This window comes from Panthera uncia, assembly GCF_023721935.1.
Source record: "Panthera uncia isolate 11264 chromosome A1 unlocalized genomic scaffold, Puncia_PCG_1.0 HiC_scaffold_16, whole genome shotgun sequence".
In the NCBI taxonomy this organism is placed as follows: Eukaryota; Metazoa; Chordata; class Mammalia; order Carnivora; family Felidae; genus Panthera; species Panthera uncia.
In genome coordinates, this window is record NW_026057576.1 from 17,130,473 (window position 1) to 17,147,660 (window position 17,188).

At 38.3% G+C, this 17,188-nt stretch overlaps 1 protein-coding gene across 5 annotated transcripts in view; it reads left to right on the plus strand.

Moving 5' to 3' along the window:
• Positions 1-17,188, plus strand: part of COG6 (component of oligomeric golgi complex 6) — a 130,964-nt gene that overhangs the window by 76,807 nt on the left and 36,969 nt on the right. The window contains exon 19 of one of the 5 annotated variants that reach the window (XM_049647425.1): positions 15,938-16,392. The exons of 3 other annotated variants lie outside the window; for them this stretch is intronic. In XM_049647425.1, the coding sequence (XP_049503382.1) occupies positions 15,938-15,977 (40 nt within the window). In that variant the 3' untranslated portion in view covers positions 15,978-16,392. Of the gene's footprint in view, positions 1-2,471; positions 4,013-15,937; positions 16,393-17,188 lie in introns of those variants that run through there. One more of the 5 variants, XM_049647423.1, reaches the window with a different exon arrangement.

Genomic DNA, 17,188 nt, shown 5'->3' on the forward strand with positions numbered 1-17,188 from the left:
TGAGGTGTAAGTAATGGATGCTTTATACACCCCCCAAAAATCTGTCTTGCTGCTTTGAGTAAAGAACAAAAAACACTATATCAGAAATCTATTTTTGACATGTTGCAAAATGGGCATCAAATGTGTATCATATTTAACAAATTTTTTAAATGCCAGTTGATAGGTACGTCTGGGTGGCTCAGTCAGTTAAGCGTCTGACTTCACTCAGGTCATGATCTCACAGTTAGTGAGTTCAAGCCTTGCATCAGGCCCTGTGCTGACAGCTCGGAGCCTGGAGCCTGCTTTGGATTCTGTGTCTCCCTCTCTCTCTGCCCCTCCCCAACTCGTGCTCTGTGTCTCTCTCTCAAAAATAAGTGTTAAAAAAAAAATAAAATAAAATGCCAGGTTATAGTATTTTTAATCTATTTCATTTATGGAAAATAGTTTTGCATCATATCTATGCAATTGTTGTTAAGTTCAGTTAATTATAGGAATGATCACTAAGAGATCAAAAATATCTGGAAGGCTCATCTAGTCAAGTAGATTTCCAAACCAGTTTTTACCATCCTCCCTTCCAATGAAAAGGTAGCATAGCCAGAAGCATTACTCCACTCTGCTCAGAGAATTTACTCAGCGTAACTTTCTTCTACCCACTCTTATTATGTAAGCTTTAGCAATTTTAGGGAAATGACAAGTTGTTTCACCCCACCAAGAGTCTGAGACCCCATCGGAACAGGGCGCTGATGATCCAGACCTCGGGATTAGAGTTGTGCTCCGGAAGGTATTCTAAAGGGTTTTAAATGGCTGAGTGAGGGATTTTGACTTCTCTGGCACCAAAAGAAGCCATTGACGCTCCTTGAAGGAAGGCCCTGGGTGGGGGAGGGACAGGATAGAAGGTACGCTTGGGAAAGATTAATCTAGCAGTAGTGCTTACCGTAGATTGAATGTGGAAGAGACTCAAGAAGGGAAGACCAGATAGGAGGTTTTTCTGTACTCCGTACAAGAGTTCGTTAGGGTCTGAATGGAGGTGACGAAACGTGGCCATGCCACTGACAGAAAGAAGAAACAACTAGAAAAGGAGGTTTGGGAGTAAAGCTTGAAAGGCATCTTTAAATTGAGTCGTGAAAATCAGAAAAAAAATCCTGTTTTTATCACTAGATACAGTGATACAGGAATAGAAGTAGCTTAGGCTGGTATGAAGTAAATGTCGTGAAAACGCAGAGAGAGCTGATGCAGATTTAATGAACCCAGTGCTGTTTTTTTCTGGCCAGATTTTTAAAAAATTTGCTTCAGTTCATTTACAACCTTTTATTCTCTGAGGCACCTGGGTGTCTCAGTGAGTTGAGTGTCTAACTTCGGCTCGGGTCATGGACTTGCGGTTGGTGAGTTCAAGCCCTGTGTCGGGCTCTGTGCTGACAGCTCGGAGCCTGGAGCCTGCTTCGGATTCCATGTCTCCCTCTCTCTCTGCCCTTCCCCTGCTTGCACTCTGTCTCTCTCTCTCTCTCTCTCTCTCTCTCTCTCTCTCTCTCAAAAATAGTAAACATTAAAAAAATAAAAAAATGCTTTCTAATCACTTGGAGTTAGTATATATTTACTGAAAGAGATTTTTAAAAAAAATTTATTTGGACATTTAAAGATCTATACGTTATTTTTATTAAAACACATGTAAATAAAAGGGGTGTCTGGGTGGTTCAGTCAGTTAAGCATCCGACTTTGGCTCAGGCCATGATCTCACAGTCCGTGAGTTCGAGCCCCGTGTCGGGCCATGTGCTGACAGCTCAGAGCCTGGAGCCTGCTTCGGATTCTGTGTCTCCCTCTCTCTCTGTTCCTCCCATGCTTGTACTCTGTCTCTCTCAAAACAAATAAGGATTAAAACAATTTTTTTAAAGGTTTTATTCTTTTATATGCTTATGTAGAGATGATCTTTGTGGAAAATGCTGTTACCTATTGTAGGCAAGTGTCACATTATTTTAGCCGGCAATATAAGTGAAATCTAAAATGTGGTTACTAGTGTAGGAGCTAAACAGTATATTTATAACAGTATAGATAACAGTATATATGTGTGTGTGTGTGTGTGTGTGTGTGTGTGTGTGAAAGAACAGTATATTGTAAGTTATTCTGAGGTTTGAAGTATTGGCAAGTATGAATAATTATAAGCCTCTTTCTTCAAGGTTAATGTGTTATCAGTCACGTTTGCAAAATCAGCACATTGATGATAGGTCACAGTTTCCATTTCTTGTTTAGTAATCATAAAGATACAGCTGTGAACATAGTCCCTGCCCGTCTGCAACAATGAATAAATAACGAATATAAAATAGTGTGTTTTATTCCCAAACCAAAGTAAGTAACTTGTGTGGTTGTACAATAATTTCTTTGTAGTATGTATGTGATAATTATGAAAGTGAAATGCATTGGTTCAAATATGAAGCTTCTTACTATCCTTAGTATTTTACTTTCCGGTGTGTGTTCACATATTGTTTGCTTATCACTAGAGAGCAGATCATAAAACAATCTACAGAATTAGTCTGCAGAGCCTATGGGGAAGTGTATGCCGCTGTGATGAATCCAGTCAACGAATACAAAGATCCGGAGAGCATTCTACACCGATCGCCACAGCAAGTGCAGACACTTCTCTCCTGATCCTCTTATTTGAATGTGTCAGCGAAATATCGCCTCCCCCTAAAACTCGGAAGGTGTTCTTGTTCTTCAGTTGGTGCTCTTTGCTCTGAAATTTGACGGTTATGATTCTCTTTGTATCATTTCATTGTAGGTCTCGATAATTTCTTTGGTCACAATAACAGGAAGTAATTTCATGCTGACCTGGGTTATGTTGCTCTGTATCTGCCCCTTACGTAGAGATGCTCTGTTCTCTGCAAGCCACCTCCCCGGTTCAGCAGTTTTCAGGAATATAAATGTATGGAGAAAAGAACTTTGAGAGGTTTGAGGGAGTTTTCTTTACGACATCAGTTCCAAATTAATCATACATAAGAAACTTGTTGAAACTGAAGAATTAGTTATGAAGATGTGACATAACGTCTCTTTACCTAAAGATTAATTTGGTTTCTTATTAGTTACTAATGTGAGTGGATATATTTAAACTGAGGAGCAGGAATATACACGTAGCAAAAAGTGGGAAAAGAGAGAGAAGTAATTTAAACAGGGTGGATTTCTCTCTGTGTGCGCCCTGGACTGAGCTCACGGTGAAGTTCAGCACTTCGAAAGGACATTAGGAATACAGGCATCCTATATGCCTATAAGTCTAGTGTTTAACGATAGATACTTCTTACATAATATGGGCTCTAAACCCAGCCAACTACAAATTTTATCTCTTGTTCAAACCAAAGAAATAATGACCTGCTCTAACGCAGGCAGGAAAATTCTGAGTAGCAATTGTTCATTGACGGTGTATCTGTCCCCCTGGTGACGGCTCACAGAGAATGATGGGGCTCTGAATTTAGAACTTTACTTATGAGTAAGATTCAGAATCACCTGTTTTTCAAAAAAATAAATCTCAGTACTTTGTTGATAAGATTTCAAAGACAATTCTTCCTAGCAAAATATCTTAATTTCTGGCAAATCTATAAAAAGAGGTCAGTCCCTAAATTACAAACAAGAAAACTGAAGCATAAGGAAAAAATGGACAAAGTTAAAATATTTTTCAAAGTAGTAAGATAAAACTAATATTTATATGATATGCAATGTATAATGTGTTAGTATTTATAGAACGTGGCCTGTTCACCTGTCTGAAATTTATAATTGTTTATATTAATATGATTATTTTGGAGGCAGAGCAATTACTTATCTCTTTTGGTATGAATCTGAGCTTTCACAGTCTTTTTCTTTCAATGAGTATGTGTGATATAGAAAAGATAAAAAAATAAAGTATGATATAAATCAAGAGCTTAAATTTTATATAATTTATTTCCACTGTGAAGAAAAGATTGCTACCTTGCCATCAGTGAATTCCTTTGTTTTCTGGGAAAAAGGTGTATTTGTCTTTTTACATGGTTTTCTCAACATATTAAAACTATTTCTAGAACAGTGATAATTGCAGTATTTTTATATATCTCATCATTGTGTTTCCAGAAAACGGACAAATAGAAAGGGAGGTACAGGGTAGGGCGAAGTTGAGATAAGCAGTGGAAGATGGGTGAGCAGAATGTACTATCAATATAACCTTGAGCACGAAGTTAAAACAAAAGACTGTACGTGCTAATCCATGAACATAACGCTTGTATTTGCCATAGACTTCATAGTTTGCAATTTAAACTGTTTTGATGTGGCTTAAGTATAACCTTAGTCAATACGTGTCAGCCTTTTCTTCAGAGAAAAGTATTTGCCTGGCAAAAACCTTCTCTTATTGAAGGTTTCTCTTCGGTTTCTTTCTCTGCACCTGAACTTGAACAAGTGAACGTTACCTGAGAAAAATCACATAAATGGACTGATTGACTTTTTAAATTCACGTTCACAGTCTTCAAATGGCACTCAGTATTGCCTTGTAGTTCTACCTCCCGTCTCTTGGCTAAACTCATCTCTCTGCTTTTCAAGATGACTTTCCACCCCACTCTTAGGTAAAGACCTTCGTAGTTCATAGAGAAAATAGAAGCTGTTAGATTAAGCTCCCCTATTTTCCTACCTTCTAATCTGGCACTCGCCTTCTCTGTCTTTCCTCCTTCTGCCTTGGAGACACTGCCCCTCGTCCTGTCATAGGCTCTTCCCTTCCTTCGCACTCTGGATTCTTTCTTTTCACCGTTTCAGAGACTTTTGTCTCTGAGTTATCCCTTCATTTTGCTCCCGCAGCTCCGTGGCCTGTCCCGAGGATTATCCTCAGTAGCATATACAGTGCTCTAGTGCTGATAATATTTTTAAAAATTTTTTTTTTCAACATTTTTTATTTATTTTTGGGACAGAGAGAGACAGAGCATGAACGGGGGAGGGGCAGAGAGAGAGGGAGACACAGAATCGGAAACAGGCTCCAGGCTCCGAGCCATCAGCCCAGAGCCTGACGCGGGGCTCGAACTCACGGACCGCGAGATCGTGACCTGGCTGAAGTCGGACGCTTAACCGACTGCGCCACCCAGGCGCCCCTGATAATATTTTTAAAGCAAACAAACAACTCTGCACCTTGCAGATCCCAACACCGTCATCTCTCAGCTTCTTTTTGTGGTTGTTGACACCTGCTGTCTTCTACTTCCCCTGCCGTTGTGTCTTTAAAGTATCCCAGTGAGGCTTCAGCCTCTCACCGCACAGCACAACTAAACCTCATGAGATCCTCCTACTGTTATATAGTGTCAAATCCAATGGATTCTTCACTATCCTTATTTGAAATACTGTTGTTGTTGTTGTTGTTTTCCAGGCTTTTGTGGTACCACTTTCTACTAGTTTTCCTTCTATTTCTCAGGCCAAACCCTTTTTTGACTTCCTTCCCTGGTTCTTTTGCCTCTATACAACTTTTAAAAGTTGACGTACTTTAGGGCTTGATCCTGGAATGTCTTTTTTCCTCCCCTTAGGAGTTACTACCTCAGCATAGCCTAGCCTTTCCTGACTGCTGTTAGCTCAGGTGTCCTTAGATATATCCATATAATGGAATATTCTACAGTATTGAAAAATGAATGATTTTCAAATAATATTTAAGAAAAAACTATAGAAGAGTATGAGTCCATTTATAGAATTTTTTTTGTAAAAGGTAAAACAAAATTGTACGTTAATGTACACCAGTCGTATATCATGGGTGCACATGTGATAGAGCTATGAGGAGAATATAGGAAATGATTAGCATGGAATTCAAGACGATCTCTGAGGAGGGAGGCATCAGATCTGTCAAAGTTATTAATGCTCTCTTACACTGGGTATTTGGTACCTGAGTGTTCATTTAAATCTCTAAAATTTACGTATATGTTACCTTAATTTTTCTTTCTTTTTTTTTTTTTTAAAGAGAAAGAGTGCAGGCAAGCAGGGGGCAGGGGCAGAGGGAGAGAATGAGAGACTCTTAAGCAGACTCCATACTCAGTGTGGAGCCTGGTGCAGGGCTCGATCCCATGACCCTGGGATCATGACCTGAGTCCAAATCAAGAGTCAGATGCTCAACCAACTGAGCCACCCAGGCGCCCCACATGAGCTCTTATCTGTATATTTTACAATTTAAAAATATTTCTAAAAATTTGCTGAGCTCCTGATCTGGGGTAAAAGTTAGAATTCAATATATGTTAACTATTTTGTTTTGTTTTGTTTTTTACTTATTCTTGTTATTAAACAAGTTTATTAATTAGCTACCAACACCAGGCTCTGTAATAAACAGGATTTGAAAAGCTTGCTAAAATGTGCATCCATCATTGCATCCCTGTCTTGCACAAAAATGGTCACATGTATTCTAAGTAAACATAATGCAGTTTCATTGAGGGTTTTTGAATGTAGGTGAGAGGCAAAAAACGAAACTAACACCATCCTCTGTAACAGCCAGATGTATATACTTGATATTTAAGAGGCTGATAGCACAGAAAAGAAGGTTTTAAAGCACAACTGTACATTTCTCATTCTGAGATGAACATACTGACTAGGTTTCATTAATTAGCTAGTTAAGATGTAAAACTGTATTAAGGAATCCCAAAATTCTGACTCTCCGTAAAAGCAACAATAAAACTGGCCCCCAAGAGCCACCGAAAACAACTTTTTTTAGAACTCTAGAAACTAGCTCACAGCAAGTCAGGTTATACTTAAAAAACAAACACAGAAAAAGATGAGTCTTGATAACAGCATGCTTTGTGGAATTTTAAGCTAGCCCTGTGCCTTGTTCCCAAGCTTAGCAGCAGCCTTTTGCAAAGAATATTTTTATTTTATCTGTCTCATGCCTACCCAGAAGATTCCTGTTCTAAAAGCTTATATTTATCTCATCTAACTTGGAACACTTCCAATGCTAAAGTCACCACCCCAGGATAGGGGGAGAGTTAGGGGGCGTACATTTCTCTTCTGCCTGAAGCAATAGATAAGCATAGGGATGAACAATAGACTAAGCAAAAAGCTTAGGAAGGAAGGTTAGCAGTGAGATCTCCGTAAAGGCATGGAAAAACCCAGACATATCCTTGGAAATCTAGAAAGCTATGTATGTGTTGTTTAGGACTGCATGCCCAGAAAAGACCAGAGAGACCCTAAGCTGTCACCTCTGGTTGCATCTTGAAGGCATGCCCCAACACTCATCACAGCACACCCCAGTCAAGACTGGGAGGTTGTTTTGGTTCCAGACACTTAAGGAAATCTCTGTCCAATTGTTAGCAGACTGCTAAGCTAACGGACCACTTTAAGTGGTCACACACAACAGAGCAATTGTCAATTTTACAGGATTCCTTTAGCAAAATCACACACAACAACAGCTACAAAAAGCACCGACCACAGCAAACTCTGAGGTGCAGGGTAGGAGAATCTGATTTCAGCAGAATGTGTGCATTATAATGTTCCAAATGCCCACTTTTCAAGAAAAATTGTTTACAAGATACCTAAAGGACAGCCAAAACACGGGGAGGGTGGGGGGGGGAGCACTCAGTAGAAACTGTCTCTCAAGAAGCCCAGATGTTGGACTTAGTAGACAAAAACTTTAAATCGGCAATTTTAAATGTGTTCAGGGACTGAAGGAAGGTATGAGGACAATGCCTCCTCAAACAGAGAATATCAATAAAGAGGTAGAAATTGGAAAAGATGTTTTCATAAAGTTATAAGCTTATCAAAATTATAATTTAAAGTCATAATTTTATAAAAAGTATAAATATCTTGTCTGGGGTTGAAAATTATAGTTGAAATTTAAAAATCCACTATAGGAGTTGGACAGCTGTGAACAGTCAGTAAAAAGAATCAGCAAAGTTGAAGTTAGATCAATAGAGATTATGCAATCTGAGGAACAGAAAGAAAAAAGAAGAAAGTGAACAGGGCCTCATCAGAGACCCGTGAGATGTTATCAACAATATTCACACAATGGGTGTCTTGGAAGGAAAAGAAAGGGGAAAGGGGACAAAAAAATATTTGAAGAAATATTTTTTTCAGAAACTGTACAAGTTTGTTGAAAATTTAATAACATACATTTAAGTTTACCAAGCCCAGATAAAGATACACACTGAGACACATCACGATTAAATTATCAAAAGCCAAAAACTCAGAGGGGACTTTGAAAGCAAAAAGAAAGATAACTCATCATATACATGTGATTTACAATAAGATTATCACGATGCTTTGAGGCACCTGGGTGGCTCAGTCAGTTGAGCATCCATCCGACTCTTGATTTTGGCTCAGGTCATGATGCCACCAGGGTCATGGGATCCAGCCCCGTGTCGGGCTCTGTGCTGAGTGTGGAGCCTGCTTGGGGTCTCTCCTCTCTCTCTCTCTCTCTCTCTCTCTCTCTCTCTCTCTCTCTCTCTTCCTCTGCCTGTCTTATATATGTGTATATATGTAGGATATATATATATATATATATGGATAGGATAGGATATATATATATATGTATACATGTATATATATATATACATATATATATAATTATTACAATTCTCATCAGAAACGTATAGAGGCCAAAAAGCATTTCTATTGCCAGTAAAACTGCATGTGAAAATACAGGCAAAATTAAGACATTTCAGGATAAACAAAAACTATCACACCTGCCCTAAAGAATGTTAAAGGTAGTCCTTGCAGCTGAAATGAAAGGATACTAGACAGCCACTTGAATTAACAAAGAAGGAATGGCAAGGAAGCAGAAGGCTCGGGCAGCACTTGTAAAGCAGCTACACCTAATGGACATCAATGGAGCACCCCACCTGATAGCACAGTACACATTTCTCTCAAGTCCACATGCTCTCTGCTTTCTCCAAAGCAGACCGTGTGTTAGGCCCCATCTCAAGTCTCAGTAAATTTTAAAAGATTGAAATCCTGCAAAGTATCTTCTCCAACTACAATGACACAAAATTAGAAACCATTAACAAAAGGAAAATAAATAGGGAAACTAAACAACATAATCTTTTTAAATGTTTCTTATTTATTTTTGAGAGAGAGAGAGCATGAGCAGGGGAGGGGCAGAAAGAGAGGGACACACACAATCCGAAGCAGGCCCCAGGCTCTGAGCTGTCAGCACAGAGCCCGACGGGGGGGAGCTCAAACTCACGAACCATGAGATCGTGACCTGAGCTGAATGAAGTAGGACGCTTAACCGACTGAGCCACCCGGGCGCCCCTAAACAATATACTCTTAAATAACCGGTGGGTTAGAAAGAAAATAACAAAGTAATTAGAGAAAACTGTGAGATGTATGAAAGTTTGGTATAAAACCCCATACCGATACTTACGGTATGTAGCAAAAACAGTGCTCAGAAGAAAATGGATAGCTTACATTAAAGAAGAAATAAATTAACCCAACTTTACACCTTAAAAAAAAGAACTAGAAAAAAGACTAAACTACACTGAAAAGAAGAAGGGAATAATAAAGATATGACAGACCTAGAGAAAATATAGAATAGAAAAATAGTGTTTCAGCGGATGGATGGGCTGGCCATTATGTAATGCATGTAGAGATATGTTTGAATACACTTGTGAAAAAGACGCTATACACTAGTAATGAACAATCTGAAAATTAAAGTAAGAAAACAATTCCATTTACAGTAGCATCACAAAGTGTAAAATACTTAGGAATAGATTTAACCAAGGAAGTGAAATACTTATCCACTGCAAGCTACCCAACACTGTTGAAAAAAAATTAAAGATGGCCCAAACAGATGGGAAGGCATTTTATGTTCATGGATGAAGACTCCGTATTAAGATGACAATCTTCCCCAAACGAATCTATAGATTCAATGCAGTTCCTATCAAAATGTCATTTGCCTTTTTTTTTGGTCCAGAAATAGACAAGCTGATCCCAAAATGTATATGGACATACAGGGGACCATGAATAACCAAAACAATCTTGAATCTTCCCAATTTTAAAACTTACTACAATTCCACAGTTATCAAAACAGTGTGATATTGACATAAGGGCAGACATAAATGGGATAGAATTTGGAGTTCAGAAGTAAAATCATACATCCATCGTCAACTGATTTTTTTACAAGGCTGCCAAAACCCATCAATGGGGAAAGGATACTATTTTTAGCAAATGGCACCAGAAAAGCTGGGAATCCACACGCAAAAAGATCGAACCTGGGGCACCTGGCTGGCTCTGTCAGTGGGGCACACAACTCTTGATCTCGGGGTTGTGGGGTTGAGTCCTACTTTGTAGAGATTACTTAAAATCTTTAAAAAGAAAAATTGAAGTTGGACCCGTATCTCATGCCGTATACAAAAATTAGCTCAAATGGGTCAAAGATCTCAATGTAAAAATTAAGAACTAAAACGCTCAAAAGGAAACATAGGTGTAAATCTTTGTGACTTTATATTAAATAGGCAACAAATTTTCACCTTCTGTACAATACAGATTTTAAAATAGATAGTAAAATGCAGAGTCACATAATAATGTTGAATACTTGGAGCAGGTCAGTTTCTTTCTCTTATTTAGTTAAATATACTGCTTAAATAATATAAATACACAGATCTACGTATGGTTACTTTGGGGCTATAATTATATTTCAGCACAACTATCTTGAAAATATGGATTTATCTCCCCTTAGAATGTGCTTCTGCAGATAGATGATATAATTATGTGTTTTCAGATCCACATATGAAGTTACTATAAATTGGCTAAGAAATAAATATAATAATCATTTAAGTCTATCAAATTCAACTAACATTGATGTCAAAAATAAAAACTTTACTAGCACTTAAAAAAAAAAACCTTCCTAGAAGTGATAATTTAGTACGTAAAAATAAATGGTACTAAACTTATGAAGATAAGGTGAATTGGGAAAATTTTTGATGGGTCTGAAAATATCCATATGAAATATTTGCATGCTTTGAGAGGATATATCATCTTTTGACAAAGTGTTTTTTCATAGTATGTGTTAAACAGTTAAAGTCCCAGCCAATCCAGGATTTTGAAAGTTTATAGCTTTGCCAGCAGGAAATTAATTTACTTGAATCTTCTCTTTATTTCCATCAATGTCAAGATCTGAAATTCCACCAGAGCAAACATTACTTTTTTGCCTACTAAAAGCAGAATGATGAGAAACAAGAGCGATTTTTCTTATGCAAGCCAGCATTAAAGTTAGGTCTCATGTGTTGAGATGCCATGAGCCTGTCTAGGGATATCATATGTATGATCCTAGTTTGGGGAATTCAGACAAGAGCTGGCTTCTATTTGCAAGCCAGGCCTCAGATGGAATATAAAAGGGTAATGAGGAATACACTGAGGTAGAAAAATGGATTTGCCTAGGAAGCCAAGTCTTAAAAAAGGAAACCAAAGATTTGGTTAGTATTTGACAGACTTGCAATCTGTATTTGATAGAAGACCAGGAAAGGAATTTTTGTCGCTTCAAAACTGTATTTCAGAGCTCCTTTTCATAAACAACGATGTAAGCAAGCAAGCATTCCAAAGCCAGAAGGCTGCCATTAAACACAACAAAAGCAAAACACCAGGTCCAGTTACCCTGCCTTCATTCTCAATCCTACAAAGAAACCACTCACCCACCGAGTGTTAACAGGTTGATGCGATGAATCATACAATAATAAATCCTAACGGAATTTGCAGAAACCGTGCAAATACACTCCTGTGACTTACCTGTGATTTCTCCTTGCAAGTGGTAACTCGTTAGCCATGGTGTTGCTCCTGGTAACCACAGGTATCAGGAGATGATGCAGAATTAGTATTGCCTCCTACTTTGTGTGTGATACGGTGGGTGAGGCTACTGCCGTCTCTGTCGTGAATCAAATTTTTGTGTATGTGGATACACTGTTGGATCTCTCTCGCATTCTTTCCGTAGGTTTACTTATTCCTGCACCAATAACAAATATTTTAATATTATAACTTCACAATCTTGATATTTGGTAGGATGTTCCGTTTTGTCTTTTTCATTTAGAATGCCTCAGGTGTTCTTGGCTCTTTGCGGTTCCACTTGGGTTTTAAAATCAACTTCTCCTTCACAAACAGCCATTGGGAATATGGTTGGGATTACTTGGACTCTATACATCAGTTGGGGTACAATGAATATCTTTATGAAGTTAAATAATCCAAATCGTGAACACGTTAAATTTTCCCTACATTACAGTAGTTTTAGTGTCCTTCAAAAAAAATGGATGTTTCTTCAAATAAATCTCAGAAAACTGTTATATTCATTCCTAAGGAACGTACAGTTCTTGTTCATAGTGTAAATGGTATCTATTTTTTAATTACATTTTAAAATTATCTGCTACTGTGTATAGAAGCAGAATTGATTTTTCTATATTGATTACCTTAGATCTAAGCATTTAGCTCACTTATATCTAATGATTGGGGGGGTGGTTTCTATATAGACATTTATATTTGAGACTAGATGACAGTTTCGTTTCCTTCTTGACAATCTTTATGCCCTTCGTTTCTTGTCTTGCTATGCTGACTAGGACTTCCAGCCCAATGTTAACCCAGAGCAATGATAATGGACACTTTTTGTAATTCAGATTTTAAACATGTTCCCAGTATCTCACCATTAGGAATTACGTTTGCTGTAGGTTTTCAGTAGATTAATCAGAGAGCATCAAATGATCATATGGCTCTTCTCTTTTTTAATGTTAATGTGGTAAATGACATGTGTACTTTTTCTGATCATAGATCACTCTTGCATTCCTGGGATGATCCCAGACCGATTGTATTCTTTTCTCTTTTTGTACAAACCACTGGATTTAGTTTTGTTTTGTATATTGACTAGTGATCTTGCTAAATTTACTAGTAAATTCCAACTGGTATTTGTAGATGCTTGTGTAAACTTTATAAATTCAGTCACAGTCTATGATGAATGACGGTTTTACTCTTTCTTGTTAGTCTTTCTGGCTCTATGACACTGTGCAGTGTCCAACCAGTGCAACACGTACAGTGTTGAATAGAAGTGGTGATAGCGATCACCCTTGTCTTTTTCCAAAATGTGAGGAAGGAGGGAAAGCTTTTCCTAGGCTGATATTTTGTAAATAAGCTTTACCAAATTAAGAAAGTCCCCTTCTGTCCCTGGTTTGTTATGATTACTTTAAATCATAACGAGTATTGAATTTTATCAAATGTAGGTTTTGTTTTTTGTTTTTAGGTAACTATAGTCTTTATCTCCCTTTCTTTGCTTAATGTGGAGAATTTCAAATGTCAAAACAACTTTGCATTCCCGGAATAAACCCAATGGTTATAAAGAGCAATCTTTTTTATATACCTCTTGGTTTGATTTATTTATATTTTATTTATAGTTTTTCCTTTATGCCCATGGCAGGTTGCCCTGTAATTTTCCTTTCTTTTAATATCTTTGTCAGGTTTTGGTAGCAAGATTGTACTGACCTATTAGCACATAATCTCTTTTTCTCCTATCTGGAATAGTTTGTGTAAGATTGTTGTTACTTCTTCCTTAAGTACTTGGAAGAATTCCAAGAGCAGCCAACTTGTCTAGAGATGTCTTTGTGAGAAGTTTTAAATTTTGGATTCAATTTTTAAAATATATTTAAGACTATTCATATGGTCCATTTTGTCTTGTGTCAGTTTTGATGAATTCTGTTTTTCAAGATATATGTCCATTTCATCTAAATTTGTCATAATGTTCTCCTTAATGTTCTTATCTTTAAAAAAAAGTTTATTTATTTTGAGAGAAAGAGAGAGAGAGAAAGAGAGAGAGAGAGAGAGAGAGAGAGAGAGAGAGAGAGAGAATCCTAAGCAGGCTCCATGCCGTCAGCACAAGAGCCTGAGCCCAGTGCAGAGTTCAATTTCAGGGAACCGTGAGATCATGACCTGAGCCAACATCAAGAGTAGGAGGCTTAACCAACTAAGTCACCCAGGTACCCCTCCTTATCTTTTTTAATGTCTGTGGACATGGTATTAAATAATTTATTCTGTCTTTCTTGATTAGTCTTTCTAAGAGTTATGAACTTTGTTAGTCTTTTCAAGGAGTCTGGTTTTGACATGGTTGACTATCTTTATTTACATTTCATTGATTTTTTGCTCTATTTTTATTATTTCCTTCCTTTTACTTTGTTTTTTGCTCTTCATTTTCAACCTTCTTTTTTTTTTAAATTATTTTTTAATGTTTATTCATTTTTGAGAGACAGAGCGTGAGTGGGGGAGGGGCAGAGAGAGAGGGAGACAGAATCTGAAGCAGGTTCCAGGCTCTGGCATGTCAGCACAGAACCTGCCGCGGGGCTCGAACTCACGAACCGTGAGATCATGGCCTGAGCCAAAGTCGGACACTTAACCAACTGAGCCACGAATGCTCCCCATTCATTTTCTACCTTCTTGAAGTAGATGCTTATACAGATGGTCCCTGACTTACTATAGTGCAACTTACAATTTTTTGACTTTGCAGTGTTGCAAAAGCAATATGCATTCAGTTGGAACTGTACTTCAGATTTTGAATTTTGATCTTTCCCTGGGCTGGTAATATGCAGTAGGATCTTCTCCTGTGATACTGGACAGCAGCAGGGAGCCACAGCTCCCAATCAGCCTCGCAATCGCAGGGGTAAACAACTGATACCCTTACCACCATTGTGTTTTTTACTTTCAGTGCTGTGTTTTAGAAATTAAATGGGATATTCAACACTTTATTCTAAAATAGGCTTTGTATTAGATGATTTGCCCACTCTAAGTGTTCTGAGCACACTTAAGGTAGGCTAGCAAGGCTAAGCTATATGTTCAGTAGATTAGGTATATTAAATGCATTTTCAACTGATTTCAACTTACAGTGGATTTAATGAGACAAGCCTATTGTAGGTCAAGGAAAATTAGTATCAATTTTCAAACTCTTTTTGGTAATACATTCATTGAAATATCTGTATTGCTGTGTAAACATAAACTTAGCTATATCCATGTTTTTATATGGCATACCTTCATTATTTTTCACTTCAAAATATTTTCTAACTTTCATTGTGATTTCTTCTTTGACTCATGGACTACTTCAAAATGTATTTCCAAACATGAAGATTTCCTAGTCATCTATTGATTATTGATAGCAAGTTTAACTCCAGTGTAGCCAGCCAGTATATTGTATATCAATCTTTATATATTTGTTCATAGTTGTTTTATGGTCCAGCATACTATTTTATTTATTTTTAAGTTTCTTTCTTTATTTTGAGAGGGAGAGAGGGAGAGAAAGAGAATCCCAAACCCATCAATGCACCATGAGTGCAGAGCCCGATGTGGGGCTCGAACTCACAAACCATGAGATCTAACCTGACCCAGAGTCCAGGGCTTCACCGACTGAACCACCCAGGCACCCCCAGAATACTATTTTAGCGAAGGATGTCTCCTTTATATTTGGAAAGGATGTGTTCTTAGTTATTGGGTGCAGAGTTCTATACATGTTGAGGGGATAAATGTTGTTAATCTTGTTCAAATCATCTATTGGATTTAGGTATTTTATCTGCATGTTACATCAGCTGCTGAGAGATACTTGTTAAAAATGTTAACTGAGATTGTGTGGTTTTTTTTAGTTTTTTTTTTTTTTTTTTTTTTTTTCAGTTTTTGCCTTGCATGTTTTGAGGCTATTTCTAGACATTTCAACTTTATCTATTCTGATTTTTTTCTTTGCACCCTTAGTTTGTCAGAAGTATGTGATTTGTATTTTTACTATTAACATTTGTAACAAGGGAGTGAGGCAATAAAATTTGTTTCATAAAAAGAACGATTGACGATGACAATAGATTTCCTTCTGCCATGCCCCCTGTGTCCTACTTCACAGTTAGAAAAATAAACTGTAGCCTTATCAGTTAAGCCAGTCATTGATCTATGAACTCCTGGCAACACCCGTCACTTTGGTCCCAGGGCAAATGAAGCTAAATTCGCAGAGCGCATTGAGTTACCATTCATATTGTTCACTTTTATTCTTCTCCCAAACCCTCAGGTGGGTGACTTGGATTCTGTTGGCTCTGACTGTGTTTTGAATACCAGCATCTGACTTGAATCTCTACGAGATCAACCTGTTAAGACAATCTGATTTCATTAACCAAAATGACCTTATCTCACAATGAGTTGTGGTGCATAATTGCGTTAACAAGCATAAGCAAGAATGCCAGCTTCCAGTGTTCTGAGACGGTGTATGATGTGAATCCTTTTCATCACTGAGTGTAGCCACATTCTTTGTAGATGGTTTCTTGAACGAAATGAGGCGACTTTCTGCCTTGGTGGACGTTCTGAGGTTTATACAAACTGTCCGTAATCCGAAGCATCAACTTAATGTGAAACTCAGTGTGGTTTATATCTAATAGCTTCTGAGACTTTTTCATAGAAGTTTGGTGGTCGGCAAAGGAATTATTGGAATAAAAATATCACAGCTTCTGTGCTGTGTGCAGATACTCACTGAACGTGATGAAGGAATTACTGTCTAACCGTGCACATATTCTGAGTAATTAGGCCGCGTGCCAAAACCATTAAGGCTCAAATGCCAAGTGCCTGTAGGGAGGGTTCTGTTACAGGATTTAGCAACCAACCCCTGGCTCAGTTACCAGGGGGTGGCACTCCAAGCTTCCTGATGGCAGTGCCAGCCTGGCTGAGACTCCGCAGCTGCCTCCCGGCCACTGCTGGCTTCCAGGGACCCTCCCCGATGCTGCCCCCGTGCCCACCCTTCTTGCCCATCTGCCCTCCATCTGCCTGCCACTCTAGTGGCGGGTGCACAGTTGGGGGCACCTTACAAGCTGAGTCATGACACCCAGATGGCACATTGCATTCACCTTTCCTGTGCCTCCACGGCTCTTTCTCCAGTTTGGCAGCTTCCGAGGAAAGGGTTGCCAATTCCCGTTTCATAACATTTCAGGGGCTCCATTCTGAGGCTTCTGGGTATCCTGGCACTCAAGGAACCTGGGCCTGGGGGCAGGATAGGGAGATCCATTCAGGGATTATGGACATCCAGGCACCCCTGGCCCGCACCCAAAAAAACCTGAAGGAACAAGAGTAGCCTTTGTAACTCCAGAATTTCATCAAGATGAGCTGAAATCTGGTTCTGTCATTTCCCCGTCTACATCTCGCCCTGTTCTACAGCCGCCCCCCGCAAAAACCCAAAAAAACAGAGCTGTGCGGTATCTTCACAATTTGACTTTTATCCAGAACCAAGGCTCTTTATTTGTTAGAGCTAAGCATTCGGTCCAAGATTTTCTAA